At 44.9% G+C, this 26,901-nt stretch overlaps 1 protein-coding gene across 1 annotated transcript in view; it reads left to right on the forward strand.

The window, feature by feature from the left end:
- The window catches only part of LOC309561439 (alpha/beta hydrolase domain-containing protein 17A), a 71,820-nt gene that overhangs the window by 36,201 nt on the left and 8,718 nt on the right, over positions 1–26,901 (forward strand). Inside the window, exon 3 of the mRNA XM_082265347.1 lies at positions 24,499–24,678. Within this exon, the coding sequence (XP_082121473.1) occupies positions 24,499–24,678 (180 nt within the window). The remainder of the gene's footprint in view (positions 1–24,498; positions 24,679–26,901) is intronic.

Below are 26,901 nucleotides of genomic sequence, written 5' to 3' on the forward strand. Positions count from 1 at the left end.
CCTAAGGGTGGATGTCATATTTTCCATTCATTAGATCTCGTTCACCCTGTCAAATTATTGTGGCACAGTAGGTGGGGGATTGTTGTTTCCACACGCTTGGGATGCAGGCCCTGGCTGCATTCAGGTGTTGTTTCAGCAGGGAAATACGTTGTCTCTTACTTGACATTGAAGTTAAGGAGCACTGCCTCTGGGTTGTCCAGAAGAGAAATGTCTAAAGCCCCGTACACACGTACCGATCGTCGGCCGAAAAGCTTCGGCCGACGACCGATCTGCCGATTTGTAGGCTTGTTAGTATGATGCCTCCGACAGCGCACATTTGGCCGAAAAGAATCTGTCATGCAAGCATTAAAATTTTTGTATGCCGACACCAGAACGCCCGATTGTTCGCCAGTCAGTACAGATTTCGGCCGACAGACCGCAGATTTGCAAGACTGGACATGCTCCGAAAAGAAAAAACACAGGGAAAGTTAACCATTACATGACATCACTTCTGCAGTCGGCTGTAGTCGGCGGACAAAATTCTTGTGCAGTCTTTTGCACTTTTCAACAGACACTGACAGCCCTGGACAAAAGACCGCCGATCGTTCGCCGACGATCGGTACGTGTGTACGGGGCTTAAGTTTGTAAACAATCTGCAGGACCCGTTGCCAAAAAAGGTGCAGCTTTAGACAATCCCAGAAGATGTGGAGTAGCATGCCAGCTTGAGTACCCGCATCACCAGCACAAGGGGCTGTGTCCAGGGAATATTGACGCTACTACAACTGGAGTTCAGTACCAACGCCATAGGATTTTAAATGAAATTTCCTGATAATTGCTGAAAAAAGGGGGATTTGGTTCTTTTGATCCTCCGAGAATGTAGTGTTAGGATCTCTCTCCCGTTTGCTCAGATACGAGAGGTTATTTTGAGATTTGATCTCAAGTAAAATACTATAATAATAAGAGAGATTTCTGTAAATGGCCATCTCCCAGGCAGAGATCTTCAAATGAAGTGGGTTGTCTGCGGAAACGGGCATGGTCTGGAAGGGACTGAAGGAAATGGGACAATTGAAAATCTTCCACCTACCTAAGACAGAGGAGTTAAGGGTGTGATAGAAGACTAACTGGGCCAGGAAGGGTAAAAGCTCTAACCAGGTTCAGGTCTGGCTGGAGATGGAAGGCTTTGTAAGAGAAACCCGGTACAAAGTCTAGGTTGTAAATAATAGGTGTCGACAGAGAGGAGAAGCTGGACATCCCAGCCATGCTGTAGTATCCGTGGAGTTCCAGTAAACTGGGCTCTATCAAAGATGTGGAGAGGAGAATCTGGAGTATCCTCCAGCTTTGTGCGCCGCTCAAAATGATCACAGTGTGTGTGTTAGTCGCTCTTCCTGCCCGTGCCTGTAAAAGACATAACATTTACATAGTGACTTTAAAAAGAGGCTTGTGGAAGGGAAGTGTTTCTTGAAAACCTGTTGTGTTTTTTTTTTTTTTTTTCCATTTCTTGTAACGAAGTATATACTGGAACTGGCCTCTGAACCTATTTTTTCAAACAACAAATATCTTTTGATTCTACGGCAGCCTTTTTGTGAACCTTTTTACCCCACTGGAGCCCTGAAAGTAGTTTGCTAAAAGCTATACCTACAGCTAACAGTAGATTAGCATGATCAGTAAGTTGTAGAAAGTTGTGGTGTGGAGTATTTGACACCCAGGACAAAACATCCTTCTTTTACATATGACAAAATTATTTTCATAAATAATCTTAAAATGTAACAAATAGGAACTGAAATGAAATGTAGGCAATGTAAATTTTGGTGTCCCCCTACCTAACCTTGGTGCTCGGTGTAGAGGTCATACAATGCTTACTTTTTTTTTTTTTTTTTTTATTTATTTTTTTTTTTCTTGTTTCCCTTATATCAGTAGATCAACATTTCTCTCATAATTTTATACATTTCAGTTCCATCTGAGTACTTGGGTTTACAGTTTAGAAATACCTGACATTGCTAGGTACTTGTTCCTACTTGCTATCTTACCAGAGTTGAGAAAGTAAAATCCTGTCAAGTTTACAAATGAATATTCCCCTTTCACAACAAGAATGTTTGTTTTTGTTTTTTTCTGGTTCACAGAGACCGAACCATTTTTTATGCAGGATTTGGATATTTATTTTAAGGGAACCCATCATGAGAAAAAGACTGGCATTACAGACCTCCCCATCTAAAAACACTAGTTATCTGGCTCCCATGTGGATCCTTTGGTTTCAGTGATTTGAGTAATGGCACTTTTCCACTGCAAGTACCGGCTAGTACTGGCTCGGCTCTACTCGGCCCTGCTTGGCCCGGTTTGCTTTTCCACTGCTGGTACCGCATGGTATAGGGTCGGAACGGTTCGGTACGGTACGGTATAGGTTTGCTTTTCCACTAAAGTAGTACTAAGTTAAGTGGGTGGGATAACAACGGGGTGGGTGGGATTCTCTGACCAATCAGTGGCTAGTAGTGACTGCATGCAAAGGATTGTGGGATATGGTACCAGTTTGGTACCTGTTGGAACCACAATCGAGTAGGTACTGTTTTTTCAGAGCCGTACCGTTCGGTTCCATGCAGTGGAAAAGCAAACCTATACCGTACCGTACCGAACCGTTCCGACCCTATACCATGTGGTACCGCAGTGGAAAAGCACAAAAGGGTGCCGAACTGGTACGGTTCCATGCAGTGGAAAAGCGCCATAACTGACCCAGACTTGGAAAGTATTGAAGCCATAGACAGCCTGGTAAATTGAATTTCTTCCAATGCTCAATTGGGGATATAGTCTTCTACACATGGGTATATATATGCTCATGCCTTTAGGAGTTTGGACACTAGAAAAAAATCAAAACAAAAGCACAGTCAACTAGTGGCTATACCCCTACAATATACTGAAGCAGCCAAGTTTAGGTCAGTGACATTAGGTAGGACTTCTGTCTCCAGCTCTCGTCTCTTCAGCCAGATCAAGATTTGAAACAGAAAATTGTTCTATTAACCCCTGGGCACCGACCACACGCAATATGAGGCCTCTCGTTGGCCAGGCCTTAGCGCCAATAGAGCTGTGCACTCCCGCCACAGTGAACGGCTAACGAAAAACCTTCCAGTTGATTCTTATGATCAAGAGTTTTCTGATCATGTGACAGCCAATCACGGTAGTCTCATGGTCGTAAGCCCCGCCTCCTGGAATGCCAAACTTCCTAAAGGAGGAGCCAGGGCCAATGGTTTAACAGTGACTGGCAGTATTCTACTGGACCGCCAGATACTGCATATTCAACTTAGCATCCATTTCTGTGGTCCCAGTGTGGGTTGTCCAGTGATCATTTACTCCAGTGGTGGCATAGTTGGCTGTTAGTGGTTCTATAGGCTAAAGCTTTACCTCAATGCCTTCTCTGCTTTAAGGTAAAAAACCTTCTGAGTGCTTCTGTCTATGGACACACAGTGCTGGCTCTGGAGTAAGCCCGCACGAATGCCTCCACAGCAAGCGGCTTGCTATAGTGGACATTCCGCACGGGGGAGGGGAGGAGCCAGGAACGCCGGGGGGAGACCCAAGAATAGGAGCATTGTGGCTGCTTTGTGCAAAACCATTACAAAGAGCAGGTGTGTATGACATGTTTGTTATTTTTTCTAAAAATGGCTTCAAGGAGACACAGAGCATCAAGCTACATCTTTTATTGGGTGGAAAGTCCTTTATTTGGAAAAAATGTAAACAATGACCCCCAAAGTAAATCCACGGTTAGTCTCATCATCCAGCTATATAGATTGATTTAATTTTGCCATGCTGCACTACCATTGCCAATTGACTGATCCCTGGCATTGCTGGAATGTAATCAGCCCTAGGAAACCCAGGTAAAGTAATTGACTTTAAAATAAGGGTGCCCCCAGATTTCCACCCCCTCCTGCTTATGCTCTGTGACTGAGTAAGAGGTACACAGTACCCCTGGTTACTTATTCACAAAAAGGTAAAATAGTAAGCCATTTATTATCAATCAACTGTGTTTACTGTTTTTAAATCATAATGACAACAGAAACTACCCAAATCACCCTGATCAAAAGTTTACATACCCTACACAAAGGGGTTTGAATGGCTAATAAAGGTAACCATCCTCACCTGTGATCGGTTTGCTTGTAATCAGGGCAGCCATCAGAAATTTTGGGGCCCCTTACACAGCTTTAGGCCTGGGCCCTTCCGGGCCTGACAACCAATATTCCCCAGGGCCCGTCCTCTGGCCGTCCCACCGAATCCGCCCACTGGCCATCCCACCGAGTCCTTCAGTGCACACCGAGTCCTTCAGTGCCTCAGTGCACACAGTTTTATTTTAACACTCTTACAACTTAATATATGAAAATGAATCCAATCCAGCAAAGATACAGCCCCAAATATTCAGCAAAGAGACATCCCAAGTCAACAAAGAGATGGCCTCAAATAGTCAGCAAAGAGCCCAATCCAGCAAAGAGACAGCCCTTCAGCTGCATCGGCTTACTCTGCGGCCACCCTGCTTTAGCAATTGCTAGTTACTACAACAGCAACAACTCAATCTGGTTTGTTGGGGCCTGGGCCCCTCAGAACCTCCGGGCCCCCTACATGTGTATGGGCTGTACCCCCCTGATGGCAGCCCTGCTTGTAATTAGTGCTTGTAATTAGTGTGTGTGTATAAAAGGTCAATCAACCAATCAATCAGAGTTTCTGGACTCCTGAATGACCCTTGCATCTTTCATCCCGTGCTGCACTGAGGTTTCTGGATTCTGAGTCATGGGGAAAGCAAAAGAATTGTCAAAGGATCGGAGGTTGACCAACTAGAATTTCAGCCACAACTGCCAGGAAAATTGTTCGGGATGCAAAGAAAAACCCACAAATAACTTAAGGTGAAATACAGGACTCTGAAAAAACGTATTCTCTGTGGAGAAGAGACGCTTGAGGGGGGATATGATATCAATGTACAAATTCTGTACTGGCGACCCTAGCATAAGGAACAAACTATTCAGAGAAAGGAGATACAATAAGACACGTGGCCACTCACTAAAACTAGAGGAAAGGCGGTTTAACCTTAAAATGCGTAAGGGGTTCTTCCTTGTAAGAGCAGTAAGGACGTGGAATTCTCTTCCACAAGCAGTCGTATCAGCAGGGAGCATTGATAGTTTCAAAAAACTATTAGATGGGCACCTTAGAGACCACAACATACAGGGGTATACAATGTACGATTAAAAGCAAACGCACACACACATCATAGGTTGAACTGGATGGACTGATGTCTTTTTTCAACCTCACTAACTATGTAACTATGTGGTGTGGCTGTGTCAAGATGCACAATAAGGAGGCACTTGAAGAATGATGGGCTGCATGGTTGAGTCGCCAGAAGAAAGCCATTACTACGCAAATGCCGCAAAGTATCCCCCTTGCAATACGCCAAACAGCACAGAAGCCAGCCTCAAACCTTCTGGCACAAAATCATTTGGAGTGATGAGACCAAAATGTAGCTTTTTGGCCACAACCATAAACTCTACATTTGGAGAGGAGTCAACAAGGCCTATGATGAAAGGTACACCATTCCTACTGTGAAACACGGAGGTGGATCGCTGATGTTTTTGGGATTTGTGAGCTACAAAGGCACTGCAAATTTGGTCAGCATTAATGACAAGATGAATGCAGTATGTGATCAAAAAATACTGGAGGAAAATTTGCATTCATCAGCCCGGAAGCTGCACATAGGACGTACTTGTATATTCCAACATGACAATGATCCTAAACATAAGGCCAAGTCAACCTGTCATTGGCTAGAGCAGAATAAAGTTAAGGTTTTGGAGTGTCCATTTCAGTCTCCTGACCTCAATATCATTGAGCCACTCTGGGGAGATCTCAAACGTGACGCATGAACTTGTATGAGCAAGACAGCCCAAGAATTTACAGGAACTGGAGGCTTTATGCCAGGAAGAATGGGCAGCTTTACCATCTGAAAAGATAAAGAGCGATCTACCTTCCTGGTTATACAGCCTGCGCCCAGATTCGACACTACCAACCCATCTCTCCCCCACTATCTTAGCATCCGTCAAAGCTTGGGGGAAGCTGACTTCAGTCTCTTGGAAAGAGGCGCATACCACTACCTTACAAATACCCATGTCAACCCTCAAACATCTGATACCAGACATTCTAACAACTAATTGGATAAACAAAGGCAGTCTGACAATTAATTATCTTTACGAGAAAGGAACAATCAAACCTTTCCATACCCTATGCTCTGAATATAACCTTAAAACAACAGATTACTAATTTTACCCAAATGACTAACTGCCTAAAACACAATAAACATGTCTTTTCATCTCTCCCTACACAATAAACTCTGTACTTCTCCCCTAAACAAAGGCATAAGGGAATCTCGATATTTTATGCCCTAATAGGTGAAAAAACGTCTCTTACCAAAATCCCCCCTCTAGATAAATGGGAAAACGACTTGCAACAATGCTTCTCTGACAACCAATGGAAGTTGCCCCTATCTAATATGTACAAAGCCACCGCATGCACCTCATTGTGGAATCTAACACAAAAACTAACCCAATGTTGGTATTTGACTCCTGACATTCTCTCCAAATTCCCACAACAACATTCACCCTTGTGCTGGAGAAACTGTGGCTCCATAGGTTCCATTCTACACATAATGTGGAAATGTCCACACCTGCAAGTCTTTTGGAAAGGAATCTTCATGATTCTCACACAGATCACGGGCACCCTCATATCACCCAACCCAGCTCTAGCGATACTAAACCTAACTATAGAACAACACCCCCAAAAAATGCAGAAAATTGTAACCCATGTACTACTAGCTGCTCGGCTTTCCATAACACGCAAATGGAAATCCCAGGACATATCGACAATCACAGACATGATTAACCTAGTCCATGCGCACTACTCCTATGAGCTCTCTCTATTTAGGGATAGAGAACACTATCGGAAAACATTGTCAACCTGGGCTTTATAGATTAATTGGTATTCCAACTTCATAAATGGCAGGCCACCTAGTTCAACTCAACCCACTTTCTGATGACCTGCACTAGGTTGCTCCCAATTGATGTAGGTAAAAAGTAAAACATACTCTAACTAAACACTGCAACCTCACGTTCCATACTTTTCTTCTTTACTGAGATAATCTTCAGCGATAAAACGTGTAGAAAGTTTTGGAGGTGTGCCCTCTCCCTAAGACACAGTTTGTCCTCATTTGGGGTGTCGGGGATTGAGGGCCAACACCATACTATGATTCTATCACTATTTTTTGATGTAATGTCTCCACCCAAGGTTACATTTGGTTACCAACTTACCTATTTATGGCTCTTATTTGTTTTGATTGTCGATATTGCAACATAATGTACCAACCCTGTCTACCCCTCTGTACTTTTCCTAACTTTGTAAACCCAAAAGTGATTGTACATAAATGAAAAGATAAAGAGCCTCATCCACAAATGCCACAAAAGACTTCAAGCTGTCATTGATGTTAAAGGGGGCAATACACAGTATTAAGAATTGAGGTATGTAAACTTTCAATAAGGGTCATTTGGGTAGTTTCTGTTGTCATTATGATTTAAAAAGAGTAAACACAGTTGACTGATGATAAATGGCTTCAGCAAAACACTAACCATGTGTGAAAGAAAAGGTTTGGGGTTATCATTCATATTCTCTGAAAAATGACCAAGAAACCATAATCCCTCGTCCACCAAATGATTTGGACCAGACACAGATGAGCAAGTTTGGGGTGGAGAAATTGACTGGCCTGCACATCAACCCAATTAGAACACCTTTTAGGATGAATTTGAGCAGATACTGCGAGCCAGGCCTTCTCTCCAATATCAGATCCAAACAAAAACAAGGTGGATAAACCACCGATCTCCTGCGCTCAGAAAAGCCGACTTCTTGACTGCTCTGTCCATGGGACTTTCAAAATGGCGTCTTGGATGGCTAGGATCCTGCTGCCTAAAAGGACTGGGGCAGTCCCAACAATATTGCAAACAAGAAACAGAAAGACGCATCGACCTAGCGCATTATCCTCAATATGGGCTTTATTGTTAAAACATAAAAATGGCTACTCACAAGCAAAGGTATAAATCAATCACATCGGACTCAAAATCTTGAGTATCGAGAGTAGTCCATACGAATGTCCCTCGTCCTATTAAGATGACGGCTGACACGTTTCAAGGCATACGCCTCTTCCTCAGAGCCACCTATATCAGTGACTGACCTCACAAATGCACTTCTGGAAGAATGGTCAAATATTCCCATAGATAAACTCCTAAATCTTGAGGACAGCCTTCCCAGAAGAGTTGAAGCTAGTATAGCTGTAAGGGGTGGGCTAACAAAATATTGACTGAGATGCCATTAACCACTTAAGCCCCGGAGGATTTGGCTGCTCAAAGACCAGGGCCTATTTTGCGATTCGGCACTGCGTGACTTTTGCTGCGTGAACAGACAATTGCATGGTCGTGGGACGCTGTACCCAAATGAAATGGACGTCCTTTTTTTTTCCCACAAATAGCGCTTTCTTTTGGTGGTATTTGATCACCTGTGCGTTTTTTTTTACTTTTCGCGCTATAAACAAAAAAAGAACGACAATTTTGAAAAAATAACTATTTTTCACTTCTTTTTTTTTTTTTTTTTTTTTATATGAAGTTCCCCAAAAAAAAAAAATGTAAAAATTAAAATGTTTTAATATTTTAGGCCAATTTGTTTTCTGCTACATATTTTTGGTAAAAAAAAAATGGCATGGTATTTTGATTGGTTTGCACAAAAGTTATTGCGTTTACTAACTACGGGAAAGATTTATGTCATTTTTATTGTTTTTTTATTTAACTAGTAATGGCAGCTATCTGCGATTTTTTTTTTTTTTTTTTTCCTTCCCCTCCCCCCCCCCCCCCCCCCGGGACTGCGGCGGACAGATCGGACCCTTGACTGACATTTTTGACACTTTTGGGGGTACCAGTGACATTACTACAGTAATCAGTGCTATACCTATGCACTGTTACTGTAAAAATTACACTGGCAGGAAAGGGGTTAACTTTATTGGTAAACAGTGGGTTAAATGTATCCCTAGGGGCGTGATTCTAACTGTGGGGGGGCGTGGCTTTTGATGTAACCACAGAGACACACGATCCTTAATAGCAGGATCGTACAGTCTCTGCAGTTCATGTGCATGTAAGGCTGTGTCCTGAGGCTAGAGACCTGTGGACCTATAGAAATCTATGGGGCTGTAATGGGCAGGAGTGGTCAGGACAGTAAAACTTGCATAGCTGGATGTAAATAAGCACTGGAGGCTGCATCCATCAGTTTGAGGTTAGTTAGTGTCTGAGAAGGGTAGGTTAGGTTAGATCAGGTCAGGAAAAAGTGACAAGGATGAGAGCACTCATCCATTACTTGAGAATATAATCGCTTTGTATAAATTGATGAATGGTCCATATTGGTAAAGCTGAAGTTAAATTTTGGTTAGGTTTCTGTCCCTCATGCCTTCTTTTCCCCCTGCATAAACATGCTAATGAAATTTTTAAACAAAACATTACATACCTTTTTTTTTTTTTAGACCGAATGATGTCATCACTGGGTCTCTCTGTATCTGTATGCAATGCAGGCAGGTCATGGCTTGTGGGAGGGGCTGTCAAAGTGTTCCTCCTAGCTTACCAAAAACAAAGCACCCTGCTTTAGTACGCTTCTCAAGAGCCCTCAGCTCTGATGCAGTAAGTGAACTGGTCCTTCGGAGGACTTATGCAAATATTAATGCCCACGTGTGATGCTGAGCCTCCATGATTGAAATAACTGAAATCCAGTGAATGAATAGGGTGGGACAGTGCCAGTCAGGCTGGGGATAAAAGAACTAGATAATGGATGCCCCCATTCAGGAAATGAGGCGGACGCTTTCTGAATCTGCAGCTTTTTATGCACACTTTTAGTGATACTTGAGGAAACTGATGGGGTGAGCTGAGGGGTAGAGAGATAGATGTAGGTGTCATCAGCATAGAAATGGTATTGGAAGCCATGGGAAGCTATCAGCTGACCCAGGGAGGAGGTGTAGATTGAGAATAGGAAGTTAGATGAAGGTGGAGTGTCCTAAAAAATTATTTCAGAGAGCTACATTAAAGAGAAGGACCTCCAAGGTGGTTGAGAAATAATACCTGTGACTCGTTCCACTCTAGAGAGGCAGCAGGAGCTTAGGGAACCTAACAAGTTGCTGAGGAATTGGCGTAGAAAGAAAGGTTTCAGGTTCTTGGAGAACTGGGCTGACTTTTCAGTCGGTCACTGACTCTTTAGTAGGGACGGGTTGCACCTTAATGGTGATGCTGCTGCTCTGTTGAGGGAGAGAATGGCTGAAAAGTTGGAGGGGCTTTTCGACTAGATGATGGAGGAGGGGTGAGGGTTCAGAAAAAGCGACAGCCAGCAGTGAGTTAAAGACAGCGGGTACTGGTGAAGGCACTAGTGATATGTTATCCATAAAACCTAATCACTGGGTGAATGAGTTAGCAGATCATAATTGCAGCCTCAGAAAAACCTAAGGCGAAAATAATATGCACACATAGAAACCTGAGGGACATATTGACAAATGTCAGAGCCTAGCTAAAAAAAAAAAAATGGAGAAACTGAAGCTGCTATTACACAAGGAGGATTTCGCTTTCGTGGGAATAACAAACTTGGTCTGACAGCTCACATGAAAAATTTCCAGGGGTATCCCTTGTATCAGAGAGACAAGAAGGCTAGAAAGGGGGGGTGCCTATATATATTAGTATCTTACCAAAGTGAGTGCATCCCTGCCATTTTTTTAAATATTTTATTATATCTGTTCATGTAACAACACTGAAGAATTGACACTTTGCTAAAATGTAGTGAGTGTACAGCATGTAAAACCATGTAAATTTGCTGTCCCCCCTCAAAATAACAACACAGTCATTAATGTCTAAATTTGTGGCAAAAAAGTGAGTACAACCTGAAGTGACAAACTGGAAGTTCAACATGGCATCTCATGGCAAAGAACTCTCAGAGGATCTGACAAAGAATTGTTGCTCTACATAAAGATGGCCTAGGTAGCCTATAAGATTGCCAAGATCCTGAAACAGAGCTGCAGCAAAGTGGCCAAGACCACACTGCGGTTTAACAGGACAGGTTCCATTTAGAACAGGCCTCGCCATGGTTGACCAAAGTAGTAGAGAGCATGTGCTCAGTGTCATATCCAGAGGTTGTCTTTGGGAAACAGGCGTATGAGTGCTGGCAGCATTGCTGCAGAGGTTGAAGGGGTGGGGGGCCAGCCTGTCAGTGGTCAGACCATATGCCGCAAACTGCATTAAATTGGTCTGCATGGCTGTCATCCCAGAAGGAAGCCTCTTCTAAAGATGATGCACAAGAAAGCCCGCAAACAGTTTGCTGAAGACAAGCAGACTAAGAACATGAATTATTGGAACCATGTCCCGTGGTCTGATGAGACCAAGATAAACTTATTTGGTTCAGATGGTGTCGCGCGTGTGTGGCATCAACCACGTGAGGAGTACAAAGACAAGTGTGTCTTGCCTACAGGCAAGCATGGTGATGGGAGTGTCATGGTCTCGGGCTGCATGAATGCTGCCGACACAGGGGAGCTACAGTTCATTGAGGGAACCATGAATGCCAACATGTGACATACTGAAGCAGAACATGATCCCCTCCCTTCAGAGAATGGGCCGCAGGGCAGTATTCCAACATAACGACCCTAAACACACCTCCAAGATGACCACTGCCTTGCTAAAGAAGCTGAGGATAAAGGTGATGGACTGGCCAAGCATGTTTCCAGACCAAAACCCCAGTGTTCAGTGTGTCATGAAAAGATCTAATATATTTACAAAAATGTGAGGGTTGTACTCACTTTTGTGAGATACTATGTGTGAATATATATATTATACACTTTAATACCAGAAGTATTGGGATGCCTGCCTTTAAACACACATGTGTAAGGGTAATCCCAAAACTCACGGATTTCAATAACATTTTGACTGTTGAAGCCAGATTGAAAATTATATTTATTTAGACAAACATGTAGATAGGAAGCCATGTTTGGAGAGCAAGTCAATTTTATACATTCTGAAGTGGGTGGCACCTATCTAAAGTTTCTTTGAAGTTCCATCTCAGTCTTTGATGACATTCTTTGATATGCAAAATGAACATTTAACATAAATGTGTCACTTCCAAAACTTGTTGGCTAAACAGGTCTACAGAGGCAGAGATAGCAATCTTAACAGCTGGAGCTGCAAATGGCTCCTGAACACAACAGCTGCCATACAATATAAAACATAAATCCAATATATCTGCTTAATCACAAATCCATGCCCGATAATCATAAGTAAATATTTGATAAACAAAATGTCTGCTTCCCTTTTCCTCATTACATGGCATCCCAGTCTTAGTCCATAGGGTCCCTCTAAACTTTCAGCTCATACAAGGAGAAGACTGATCAGAGATGCAGCCAAGAGGCCCATGATCACTCTGGATGAACTGCAGAGATCTACAGCTGAGTTGGGAGACTCTGTCCTTAGGACAACAATCAGTCGTATACTGCACAAATCTGGCCTTTATGGAAGAGTGGCAAGAAGAAAGTCATTTCTTAAAGATATCCATAAAAAGTGTAGTTTAAAGTTTGCCACAAGCCACCTGGGAGACACACCAAACATGTGGAAGAAGGTGCTCTGGTCAGATGAAACCAAAATCGAACTTTTTGCAACAATGCAAAACATTATGTTAGGCGTAAAAGCAACACCGCTCATCACCCTGAACACACCATCCCCACTGTCAAACATGGTGGTGGCAGCATCATGGTTTGGGCCTGCTTTTCTTCAGCAGGGTAGGGAAGATGGTTAAAATTGATGGGAAGACGGATGGAGCGAAATACAGGACCATTCTGGAAGAAAACCTGATGGAGTCTGCAAAAGACCTGAGACTGGGATGGAGATTTGTCTTCCAACAAGACCATGATCCAAAACATAAAGCAAAATCTACAATGGAATGGCTCATAAATAAACCTATCCAGGTGTTAGAATGGCCAAGTCAAAGTCCTTTCCACAGATTCTCGATTGGATTCAGGTCTGAACTGAAAACTGCTGTTCACAAATGCTCTCCATCCAACCTCACTGAGCTTGAGCTGTTTTGCAAGGAGAAATGGGCAAAAATTTCAGTCTCTCGATGTGCAAAACTGATAGAGACATACCCCAAGCGACTTACAGCTGTAATCAAAGCAAAAGGTGGTGCTACAAAGTATTAACTTAAGGGGGCTGAATAATTTTGCACGCCCAATTTTTCAGTTTTTTATTTGTTAAAGTTTGAAATATCCAATAAATTTCGTTCCACTTCATGATTGTGTCCCACTTGTTGTTGATTCTTCACAAAAAATTACAGTTTTATATCTTTATGTTTGAAGCCTGAAATGTGGCAAAAGGTCAAAGTTCAAGGGGGCCGAATACTTTCGCAAAGCACTGTATAACTTTTTCAACTCTTCTAGGAAGGCTGTCCACAAGGTTAAGGAGTGGGTCTATGGAAATGTTTGACTATTCTTCCAGAAGGGCATTTGTAATATTAGGCACTGATGTTGGAGAGCAGGCCTGGCTCACGGTCTGCGCTGCATCCCAAAGGTGTTCTATCAGGAAGAGGTCAGGACTCTGTGCAGGCCAATCAAGTTCCTCCACAGCTGCACAGATTTTGCACTCGCCAGTTTTAGTAAATCAGCAATCATGTGTCTAGATCTTAACTTCATTTGGCTATCTGGTTAGCAACATCTATTCCAATATTATGGTAAGTTTTACATTGCTCATCAAAGATGGCTATATGGGTATGATAGCCAAATTGGTAAATTGTTGTTCTTCATATTTTTGATAATCCACATGCTTAATTACATATAGTTGTATATAACATGATGCCATCTCTCATTAGCCCTCTGTTTGTTGTATGTATTGTGCACCCTGAAAAAAAAAAATAGCCTCCATATTAATGAGGAGGATATATATATTTTTTTAACTTTTTTGTGATGTTACACTGTGCCATTCTATTTATATTTATACACTGTGGTGTATTGCCATGTAGTGCTTTGCATCACACTGCTGTAAATAAAGTAGTGCATGTCCTACTTTTTCAGCTGACACCACTGCAGTGTGAACTGAAAGGCATAAGACTCAAGACAAATTGCCTGTGGGTTGGGCAGGGCTATTGTTATTGTAAGATACTAAAATGACAAACATCAGCATGTCTTTTTCTACGCATACAGCAATTTGGCAATTCAGATAGTTTCCAATTGATTGCTGCTAAACCAAAAGTGAAATTTTCACAGCTTCATGCTAAAACATTATTTGCACTTGTGCAGCGCTTAATAAATATATGATATCCCAAATATGTACAAAACACAATAAAACAATGGATGACAGTCCATGTAGTGATATAGTAAACAAAAGTAGAATAAAGGGGGGCGTGGCCGACCGGGCATGTGAGAAGACATAGCTCACGGAGCTCCTGACATTAATCCTCTAATATTATCCTTTGCCCGGCCGGATTCCCTTATTTTGAGGTCTGATCTTTCTCAGGGGGTTCCCCTGAGCCTTCTGCTGCCTCTTGCTCCTGATTACCAGAAGTCCTGGACCGTGGCGAGAGCTCCGCTCCGCCTGACCATCATCCCTTGCCATCCTGCCTCTGCCTCACACCATCGGGCCCCAGCTCGCCTCCCGGAGGCTTTCTTACCTACCTGCCACGCAATCCTGCCTGTAGTTTTTGCGGGGGACCGCGAAAATCGGAGATCCGGATCGGGGCCTAGTTACAGGCCGAAGCCGCGGCCTTTCCTGCAGCGGGCGGCCGATCACAGCTCCGCTCCGCCGGACCACCATCCCTTGCCATCCTGCCTCTGCCTCACACCATCAGGCCCCAGCTCGCCTCCCGGAGGCTCTCTTACATACCTGCCACGCAATCCTGCCTGTATTTTTTGCGGGGGACCGCGAAAAACTGAGATCCGGATCGGGGCCTAGTTACAGGCTGAAGCCGCAGCCTTTCCTGAGGCAGGAGCCGATCGCAGCAGCGCCTCGGCGGACGTGGACCTGGTAAGCGGCTGTACCCCATCCTTTGCCCGCTACTCACCCTAGACTGATCCTTATTTTGGGCCCTCCCGGTCTATACCATACATGTCCCGATCGGGTGCTGCTATGAAGTGCTGAGCTGAAGGATGCCTCTGTCCCTGGCTCGGCCAGTCATGATGGTGCCGGCGTGGGGACTCCGCAGCACTCATCCCGGGGCCCTGACAGGCAGAAAGATGTAGGCACAAAGCCCAAAACAGCGCACACGGGGGGAAAGGAAAGTGATGGCGACATCCTGCTATATGCAAAAAAGCTGTGTGACATCCCGGGCCCCAGTGATATGGAGTCTGCATCCCCGACAGAAGCACAGGCCCTCTGGGACTTTCAGCAGGGCCTGGGGGCTTTGGAACCACCTGAGCAGCCCGAGTTTAGCGCTGAGCTGGAGGGGGGCATGCTGGAGGGGACTCAGCCCACCTTGGGACACATTCTCCTGGCTGTACAGAGATGCACCGCTTCCGTGAACACTGTCAAGGACAGATTAGGGGGTCTCACGGAGGAAGTGTCCCTTTTGCGCCAGGATTTACAAAAAATGCGGGAACGCACCACAGCTGTCGAAAGTCGCATCTGCGACTTGGAGGACCAGATGCCCACATTAATTACGGAATCCAGGGAAATGGCCAGGCAGGCCCAGGCTAACAAGAACAAGACGGACGATATTGAGAACCGCCTGCGCAGAAATAATGTTCGTATAGTGGGGCTCCCGGAGAAGGTGGAGGGCAGGGACTCCACGGATTTTGTAGAAAAATGGCTCTGTGAGATCTTCGGGCGTGAGTCATTCTCCTCTCTGTACGCGGTGGAACGTGCACACCGTGTTCCCACTAGGGCGCTACCTGGTAATGCTCCCAGGCCCATGCTCGCCAAGATTTTACACTACAGGGACAGGGAGAAGGTGCTCCGCCTTGCTCATGAAAAAGCCGATATCAGATATAATGGAGCCAGAGAGTGTCCTTCTACCCAGACTTTTCGGCGGATGTACAAAAACAAAGAGCTAAATTTATTGACGTGAAGAAGAGACTTCGTCGAGTTGGCCTGGTGTATGCTATGCTGTACCCTGCACGCTTGAGGGTTACGGCGGAAGGCAGGGTGCATTTCTTTGACACTGCAGAGGACGCGGTCAATTGGCTGGATGTCCACGAGCCGGCTCTCGGCCGTAGGAACAGGGATGAGCATGGAGAGTGACCAGGACTTCCTCAGTGACCGGATTTTTCTGAACGGGAGCCATTCTTCATTTTACAAGTGCGCTAGCACGCTGTTTGCTCTTGACCCGGCCGGGGTCGTTTACCGTTTTTGGTTTGGAATCTACAGCTCCAACTATGGCAAGTGTTGACGAACAATGAAGTATTTCTACACGGCTCTGTTTTGGGGCCTATTTTTGTGTTTGCACCGTTGTGCATATTGGCCGGGTAGGTCCCTTCCGGACAGTTGGGCCGCAGCCCGGGTCCGTCTGGGGTGGACCGCCTGTCTTCAGACAGTTCGTTGTCAGGGTGCCGTTGTGCCTTGACTTACTGAGTTCTAGTTCATATGACATTTGTTTTGTTTTTGGGAAAATTCACACCACATGTTTTTCTGGACACTGTCAGGATACCATGTCTCCACACCGGCAGCCCTCTGGGGACCTTTTCTGTTTGGACCTTGGCCACTTTGACGGGGGCCCTCGGTCTCCACCCCTGTATTTCTATAATTTTTCCTTATGGCGGGGGTACCGGTAGTCTCTTGGAACGTCCGTGGCTTGGGCTGCCCGCTCAAGCGGGCTATGGTGGCCCATCAGTTACATAAGTATCACCCAGCCATAATTGCTTTACAAGAGACTCATCTGGTGGGGGACTCTGTTGGTTGTCTTCGGTACTCATGGGTGGGTTGGGGATATCACTCCACCCACTCCACATATTCCCGGGGGGTCAGTGTGCTGATTCATGGGTCGCTGGCCTTTCAGGAATTGGGGGTCCAGGTGGACTCTGAGGGGAGGTATGTATTCATACATTGTATGCTTTTTCAAGTTATGTGTGTTTTAGCAATAGTGTTCGTTCCGCCTCCTTTTTCTTCTGGGGTGCTCAGTGAGCTCCTCCAATTTACTATGGACAAAGTTGGTCTGCCACTGTTTATTATAGGGGATTTCAATGGAGTGCTGGACCCCGCCAGGGACAGACACCCTCCACCTTCCCCAGTGGGAGTGGCGAGAGGCACAGCTCTTTCCCGCTTTCTGGCGGAGGTGGATTGGTCAGAGGCGTGGCGCCTCAAGAACCCTGACACGGTGCAATTTTCCTGTTTCTCCAAAACACACTCTGCATTGTCTCGTATAGATTTATGTGTGGGAAACAGGGAGGCTCTTGCAATGGTGGAGGACATTGAGTATGCCCGCAGGGGAATCTCAGATCACTCCCCGTTGGTGGTCAGACTGCAGGTTCGCCCTAGGGTGGACTTACGTAGAGCTCCCTGGCGTTTGAATGCCTTCTGGCTGAAACTGTTTCCGCCGGATAATGACATTCCAGCTGCCATTGCCGGCTTTTTTGAGGAGCATGACCGATTCGGGGATGTGCTCCTGAGGTGGGAGGCTTTTAAGTGTTTTCTCCGAGGGATTCTCATAGCTAATGTTAAGAAGGTCCAGAACAGGTCTAAATGTTTTGAGGAACAACTCTCCCAGTGTGCACAGCGGCTGGAGCAGGAATACTTGCTCAATCCCACTGAAGATACGAGGGCGGCATGGCTCTCGGCTCAGTCGGTGTGGGTTGGGGAAGTTAGCTCCAAGGCGGATAAAAAGCGATTTTTTTGCCAAAACAGCATTTTATGAGGAGGGGGAAAGGACGGGCCGCATGTTGTCGAGAATGGTGGGGGCACGCCCCTCGGTTCCTCCCATAGGGGCTCTCCGGCTGCCTGGGGGAGCTTTGGTTAATACGCAGGATACAATTATGACTGAACTGGTGAGATTTTACAAGGACCTGTACGCCTCGCGGGCTAATTACAGCCCGGAGGAGTTGCAGGAATATTTAGATGCCACTCCTCTACCGCAGTTGACGGAAGAACAACGGATGCAGCTAGAAGCGCCGATTACGGAACAGGAGTTGCTAGAAGCGGTGGCCCTCTTTCCGGGATCTAAGGCTCCCGGGTATGATGGCCTTCCTGCTGAAATCTATCAAAACTATTCTGGGTTGTTGATGCCGAAATTATTAGAGGTGTTTCGGAGGGCCAGGGAGGTGGGGACTCTTCCGGAGTCTATGACTAGGGCGAGCATCATATTACTGCTTAAACCAGATAAACCCCCCACGGACCCGGGATCCTACAGACCCATCTCCTTGCTCCAGGCAGATGTCAAGTTACTGGCTAAAGTTTTGGCGCGTAGAGTTAACAAGGTTATAACACACATCATACATGAAGACCAGGCGGGATTTATGCCCAATAGATCTACGGCCCTTAACCTGCGTCACCTGTTTGTTGCGATTCAGACGCCGGCGGATAACGCGGGGGAAAGGGCGCTGCTGTCCTTGGATGCCAACAAGGCATTTGACAGCCTTGAGTGGCGATACCTCTGGGCGACCATGGAATCCTTTGGTTTTGGCCCTATTTTCCTGTCCTGGGTGAAGTTATTGTACTATCAACCGACGGCTTCCATTAGGGAGGGAGGTAGGGTCTCTGCATGCTTTTCTCTGGGGAGAGGGACGAGGCAGGGGTGTCCGCTGTCACCCCTATTGTTTGCCATAGCGATAGAACCCTTGCGGTGCGCATTAGGGCCCAGCGGTCCATCGTGGGGTTCCGCTATGGTCCTTATCAGGATAAAGTCCTGCTCTACGCGGACGATATGCTCCTGACGTTGGGAGATACTGATGCTTCCCTGAGAACTGTTATGGCGGTTATTACTGAGTTTGGTCGGTTTTCCGGATTCACTATAAACTGGTCCAAATCGGCCCTTCTGCAGTTAGACAGGGAGGTTGCCCCTTCCCCGGGTCCCCACTGTCCGGTCCCCGTGGTCCAGCAGTTTAAATATCTGGGAGTCGTGGTTTCTGCGGATCCAACCCAGTATGGCTCACTTAATATTAGTCCCCTTCTCACCAGATTCCGCGATAAAATCAGGACTTGGAACAAACTCTGGCTTTCACTAGCCGGTAGGGTTAACCTTATAAAGATGGTATTGATGCCGCAATTATTATATTTCCTCCATAATTCTCCTGCTGTAGTTCCACTGCACACCTTTCGCATAGTTAATACTCTATTCCGAACCCTTCTGTGGAAGGGTAAGGCAGCTAGAGTACGTTTGGAGCAATTACAGAAACCTCGCGAAGGGGGGGCCTCGCTCTTCCCAATCCGTGGTTGTACTATCTGTCCTCCCAGTTGCAACATCTGGTGGGGGCAGTGTCCGGGACGCATACTGGCGCGGCACTGGGGGTTATGCAGTGGTTTGCAGGCGCACGAGGGGTGCCGGAGGGTCTTGAGGCGCAGCTTTTTTCTAAACCTAACAAGCGTTTCCCGACATATAGATTATTACAAAAAATATGGGACAAAACTAAACCACTTCAGCGAGCCATGGGCTACACTAATTTCAGTCCGATCTGGGACAATAAGACTTATCCTGAATTATGTAAGTTGGACCAGGTAGATAGGTGGCGAGTATACAGTGGGTACGGAAAGTATTCAGACCCCCTTAAATTTTTCACTCTTTGTTATATTGCAGCCATTTGCTAAAATCATTTAAGTTCATTCTTCTTCCTCATGAATGTACACATAGCACCCCATACTGACAGAAAAACACAGAATTGTTGACATTGTTGCAGATTTATTAAAAAAGAAAAACTGAAATATCACATGGTCCTAAGTATTCAGACCCTTTGCTGTGACACTCCTATATTTAACTCAGGTGCTTTCCATTTCTTCTGATCATCCTTGTGATGGTTCTACACCTTCATTTGAGTCCAGCTGTGTTTGATTATACTGATTGGACTTGATTAGGAAAGCCACACACCTGTCTATATAAGACCTTCCAGATCACAATGCATGTCAGAGCAAATGAGAATCATGAGGTCAAAGGAAATGCCTGAAGAGCTCAGAGACAGAATTGTGGCAAGGCACAGATCTGGCCAAGGTTACAAAAAGATTTCTGCTGCACTTAAGGTTCCTAAGAGCACAGTGGCCTCCATAATCCTCAAATGGAAGACGTTTGGGACGACCAGAACCCTTCCTAGAGCTGGCCGTCCAGCCAAACTGAGCTATCGGGGGAGAAGAGCCTTGGTGAGAGAGGTAAAGAAGAACCCAAAGATCACTGTGGCTGAGCTCCAGAGATGCAGTCAGGAGATGGGAGAAAGTTGTAGAAAGTCAACCATCACTGCAGCCCTCCACCAGTCGGGGCTTTATGGCAGAATGGCCCGATGGAAGCCTCTCCTCAGTGTAAGACACATGAAAGCCCGCATGGAGTTTGCTAAAAAACACCTGAAGGACTCCAAGATGGTGAGAAAAAAGATTCTCTGGTCTGATGAGACCAAAATAGAACTTTTTGGCCTTAATTCTAAGCGGTATGTGTGGAGAAAACCAGGCACTGCTCATCACCTGTCCAATACAGTCCCAACAGTGAAGCATGGTGGTGGCAGCATCATGCTGTGGGGGTGTTTTTCAGCTGCAGGGACAGGGCGACTGGTTGCAATCGAGGGAAAGATGAATGCGGCCAAGTACAGGGATATCCTGGACAAAAACCTTCTCCAGAGTGCTCTGGACCTCAGACTGGGCCGAAGGTTTACCTTCCAACAAGACAATGACCCTAAGCACACAGCTAAAATAACGAAGGAGTGGCTTCACAACAACTCCGTGACTGTTCTTGAATGGCCCAGCCAGAGCCCTGACTTAAACCCAATTGAGCATCTCTGGAGAGACCTAAAAATGGCTGTCCACCAACGTTTACCATCCAACCTGACAGAACTGGAGAGGATCTGCAAGGAGGAATGGCAGAGGATCCCCAAATCCAGGTGTGAAAGACTTGTTGCATCTTTCCCAAAAAGACTCCTGGCTGTATTAGATCAAAAGGGGGCTTCTACTAAATACTGAGCAAAGAGTCTGAATACTTAGGAACATGTGATATTTCAGTTTTTCTTTTTTAATAAATCTGCAACAATGTCAACAATTCTGTGTTTTTCTGTCAGTATGGGGTGCTATGTGTACATTCATGAGGAAGAAGAATGAACTTAAATGATTTTAGCAAATGGCTGCAATATAACAAAGAGTGAAAAATTTAAGGGGGTCTGAATACTTTCCGTACCCACTGTATGGGGTGACTCACCTTACGCATGTTTTGCGGGAAGGGTCCCTCCTGACCTTTGAGCAGCTTAAGGAGCGTTTCTCACTGCCGGACAGTATGCGGTTTTATTACTTTCAATTGCGACACGCGATGAGGGTGCCGGCAGCCCGGGGACAGCTCTTCCTGTCCCCGACTCCTGTTTTCTTCCTTATGCAACAATATACGGACACCAAAGGCTTCATATCTGGCTGCTACGCCTCTCTTCTGGGTTCGTTTTTGGGGAAAAATACCCGAGCCCGGCTTGTGACCGTTGGAGCGAGGATGTGGGGGAGATCCCGGGGGAACTGTGGGAGGAGGCCTTGGAGGCAGTTCATAGCTGCTCTCTCAATGTCTCCCACCAGGTGTCGCAGCTATACATCCTACTTAGAGTGCATCACACCCCCCTGAAGCTTCATGCTATGGGTCTTCGCGACGATGATCTCTGTGGACGATGCCAGAGAGAAAGGGGACTTGATTCACTTGTTGTGGAGATGTCCAAAGTTGCACAGGTACTGGTCCACGGTGATATCTGCCATTAATGGGGCTCTGGGGGGTGGACATCCCTAGGGATCCCAGACACTGTCTTCTTGGGATACTGGAGTCGATAGTGGAGGATAGGTTTCTGAGAGAGGCCGCCGCTCGGGCGCTCTTTCAGGCCCGTTTAATCATCTTGAGACACTGGATAGCACAGGAAACACCTACGTACAGGATGTGGCTGGAACAGATGGGTTCTACTTTACGTATGGAGAAGGTTATATACCAACATCGGAGGGTGCCCCAGAAATTCTCAAAGGTATGGGGAGTATGGTTGAACAGTCCGGGCATGGCCCCTGATGATCTCGTTATGGACCGTTTGTTATTGTAATTCCTTGAGGGTTGATTTCTGGTTCGAATGTCTGGGGTTGGGGAGTTCCCTGCATTTGCATTTCCATATACTATGTTCTCTTTTCTGTGGATCAAACTGTACCTATGTGTGATTAACTTGGGGGGACTGTGGCATGGTGTGAACTATGTAATGTTTATGGTTTGATTCTGCCATCCGACAGTGTTTCTTTTATTGAATGTAATGGTGTGGATTTTTCTCAATAAAGCTTTTCTTGATTTAAAAAAAAAAAAAAAAAGTAGAATAAAAAATAAATAAAAAGTGTCCACCATGTATAGAAAATTCCTCCACTATTTGGACTCTTGGTGCACTATGCACTCACCAGAAATGTAAGATATTTTAAGCAGAAGATGATATCCACCGAATTTCACCAAATGTTTTGACAAAATCCAGGTGGAATTCGTTGGATATCATCATCTGCTTAAAATTTCTTACATTTTTGGTGAGCGCATAGTGCACCAAGAGTCAAAAAATTGGAAGAATTTTCCATACTTGGTGGACACTCTCTTGAAGGCTCACTACATACATTTTTCGCTTTTGATAATTTGTACTCCTGTTTGTAAATATACCACGCTTTGAAAATCCATCTTGTCCTTATCTTCTGTATGCTGCAGAATGCATTGTGTGCCAAAACAGCCAAGTTTCTCCCCCAACTCATTGGATGACACAGGATCTATTCTTCTAGACATGAGTGTACTTGCCACCTCCTAAGCAGACCAATTCAGAGTTCACTTGAGTTTAAAGACCTGAGGATATAGCAAACATGTTCTGCTGCATCAAGTCTAAAGCTAAGGATTCTTTGATGGAGCAACTGCTGGCCATGTCATAAAGGGTCAGCAGAAGTAAATAATCTGGTATGCACACATCAACCTCCCTAATCCAGCAAATTTTTATGATCACTTATAGGTGATGTTTCAGAGCCTCAATCGGACTTCTTCATCAAGCAAAAGTGATGATGGATATAGTGCCATCCATCAGTTTGTCCAGCATACTTTATTTGAGGATTTTGATTGCTGTATGATTGTACACCTGAGTTCTCTCTATTTAATAAAATACCAACCTGCCATATCCTGGATCAAAAGCCATCAGTTTGCGTGATTTCTGAAACCCTAAAATTTAGCATGTCAAGGAAACAGTCCTGGAATTTTGTGACTCAGTCATTGTAGCAGCCGCTCCACACACAGTTTCCGTGCACTGGTCAACCTCTCTGCCTCTGTGGTTTAATACTAGACCCCCATATCACAGATCGACACCAAAGACTCTCCAGAGGCAGTTTACTGAGTGTTCCCAGCAGTGTTCCCTGGGGTTGTAATAGGTCATTGGAGTAACAGCTCCTTGTGTGGTTATACTTATGACTGTTGGCCTGTTGCCACAGGTGTTCATTGAAATAGATCAATTTATTACTATAGTTTTATCAGCGCTACCTAATCTAACCTAGTAAAGCCACTAAGATTGTAGCAGCTATAACTATACATAGAAGAATGGACCCTGTGCTCCCAATAAACCACCCAGGGGGCTACCTTGTGGACTTAAACTTAACAACGGCTGTTAAAATAAATAAATAAAACTATAAGGCAATTTTATGTTGTACTAGTAAGCATCGCATGCTAGGACATTATGGAATACTTACCTTAGGACGAAGCCCTCCTGCGGCGCTGTCACCGCTAAGAGGGCTGTCCTCCTCCCCAGGCTGTGTGATTGGCCAGAGCTGCAATGACCTCACTCCCGCGTATGCACACGGGAACTCTCGTTTCCGGCACAAAGCTCTGAAGTTACAGCAAGGTATGCTGGACCTTCAGAGTGCATGCGTTGATGATGTCACTGGCTGCATGCAGAGTGATTATCTCCTAAACGCTACCTGTTAAAGAGATATTCATTTTACCTAGAGGTAAGCCTTATTATAGGCTTACCTCTAGGTAAAAATGACCAAGCGGGGTTTACTACCGCTTTAAGAGGGAAAATGTGTATGCATTAAATGGAAGATGGATTTAAGTGATATAATAAAGGCAGAAATAAAAATTGTGCTGTTTTCCAGACCTGTGTATTGTTTATGACCTCACTTGTTTCTCAGTGATGTGATTTTTTTTTTTTAACCTGTGAAATATTTTGACATGGGTATCATTGGTTTCTGTATTCGCTGTGAGTTGTCTTAAAATAAAGTATTGAAAAAAAATTGGGCTGTGCTGCCATGCTTATCTAACAGTGCTAATGGTAACACCATAACTTTCAATACCAAGTAAATAAGTATAACCCTTTATTCTTTTACTCCCAAGGTATGGAATATGCCCTGAAAACATACTGCTTTATGGACAGAGTATTGGCACTGTACCAACAGTGGACTTGGCGTCTCGTTATGAATGTGCAGCTGTCATCTTACACTCCCCTCTGACCTCTGGGATGAGAGTGGCATTTCCAGACACTAAGAAAACATACTGTTTTGATGCGTTTCCCAAGTAAGTGTCTTAAGAAGTCATCCTAATGTTATGTAATCTTCTTAGGATGGAGCTATGGCAAAATAAAAAATGATGTATATGATGTAGTCAGTAGCATTAACACAGCAATCAGTCCCCCAGTAACATAGTTGTATTACCTGTTGGTTGTGTCAGTAAAGCTGGCCATACATGGATTCCTCCATTCATGCTATATAGTTTACATGAAGAAATCTCTTGGTGTGGCTTCTGTATTTCGAGAGCTGCCCCACTGGCAGCAGATGCATCTGATTCAGCTGCTGTTCAGTGGAACATTTTCCAGTGAGCTCCTTCGAGATCAGTCAATCGAACAATCAATGTTTGAGAAAGGAAGCATGGCCACATGCTGGGAAAATTTCAGCCGGTTCCTCGGTATGGTCCGAGATTGTATGGCCAGCCTAAGCCTATTTTTCAGCTTCCCCAGAGGTGTAAGCTCAATTTTGTCAGGAGGCAATTTACAAGATGATATACGGCCCTTCAGTCCCAATCTCCCCTGTATAGTGAATTCTCTCTCGTCTGGCCAGGAGGTGCGACGACACAGAGCACTTAAGCAAGGTGTAGACACATCTGTTTATTTCAAGTTTCTCTCACACATTTAAAGGAAATTTGGGCGGCAAAACCCCGTTTAAACCAGTTACAATTCATGGACCTCTTGTCCAAAGAAGTTGTGCCAGTTTCTCTACAGGACAGGTTCAAAGGATTCTCTTCAAAATCCTAAACAAATTTCTTCTGGTTCCAAAATGTTGCATGGAATCCACAACGTCCGATATTGCCTTTCTAAAACTTGGGGAATACATGGTGTCCTTAGACATCCAAGATGCCTATCTCTATTTCTATTTATGCACCTCAAATCTTTGCAGTAGGAGACAATCCATCATTCTATACCATCAGGGAGGTGTGTTATTGGCCCCAAATCTATTCTAAAGCAGGACAATGACCCCAAACATACAGCCAGTATAATTATGAACTATCTTCAGCATGAATAAGAACAAGGAGTCCTAGAGAAGATGGTTTCTGCACTGCGTTACTTTAACGCACAATTGCACGTTCGTGTGATGCTGTACCTAAATAAAATTGATGTCCTTTTTCCCACAAATAGCTTTCTTTTGGTGGTATTTGATCACCTGGGCAATTTTTATTTTTTGCGCTAGAAACAAAAAAAGATCGTCAATTCTGAAAAAAAAAAAAAAAAAACAATATTTTTTGCATTCTGCTATACAACATTCCCCAAAAAAATTATTTAAAAATCAAATTTTTTTAACATTTTAGGCCAATTTTTGTTTTCTGCTACATATTTTTGGTAAAAAAAAAAAAAAAAAAAATCGCAATAAGCGCATTGTGATTGAAGAAAGGAAAGACACTGCTCCAGGTGTATAGTGTGTGGTGATTGCCAGGAGATAGGATATCCAGTAGAGTGCTGGCCCCGGCCTGCCTCCGTGGGAACACTTGTAGGAAAAGAATTAGCCGCACATCCAGGGATTCCAATTTTTTTTTTTTCTTTGCGGGACTGCAAAATTGCGGCAGACAGATCGGACCCCTGACTGACATTTTTGACACTTTTGGGGGGGACCAGTGACATTACTACAGTAATCAGTGCTAAAAATATGCACTGTTACTGTAATAATGACACTGGCAGGAAAGGGGTTAACGTTGTGGGTGATCAAGGGGTTAAATGTCAACCTAGGGGAGTGATTTTAATTGTGGGGGTTGTGGCTGGTGAAATGACCATAGAAACCTGCAATCCTATATAGAAGGATCACAGGGGCTCTATGATCATTCCAGGGGGTAGAACGGTCAGCTGTATTTACAACAGCTGCCCGTCCTTCTCTCTCAGTGGGGAACGATCGCGGGTGTCAGGCAGCAATCGGAGCCGCCTGCCCCGTGCATCGGCTTCCCCACTGACGAGGGAGGGTGGGAGCACGCGCTCATCCCCTAGCTCCCTGCGCGAGACCGACTTATACCTACAGTATAACTGCGGCGGGAGGTTGTAAAGTGGTTAACATCATGTCTGTCTGGGATTACATGAAGAGTCAAAAGGATTTGAGGCAGCCTACATCAACAGAAGATCTGTGGGTAGTTTTCCAAGATGTTTGGAACATCTTACCTGCCGAGTTCCTTCAAAAACTGTGTGCAAGTGTACTTGGAAGAACTGAAGAACTCATGCTGTTTTGTGGGCAAAGGGTGGTCACACTAAATATCAATTTGATT

The sequence above is a fragment of the Pelophylax lessonae genome, assembly GCF_965119305.1.
Source record: "Pelophylax lessonae genome assembly, chromosome: 1".
NCBI lineage: Eukaryota > Metazoa > Chordata > Amphibia > Anura > Ranidae > Pelophylax > Pelophylax lessonae.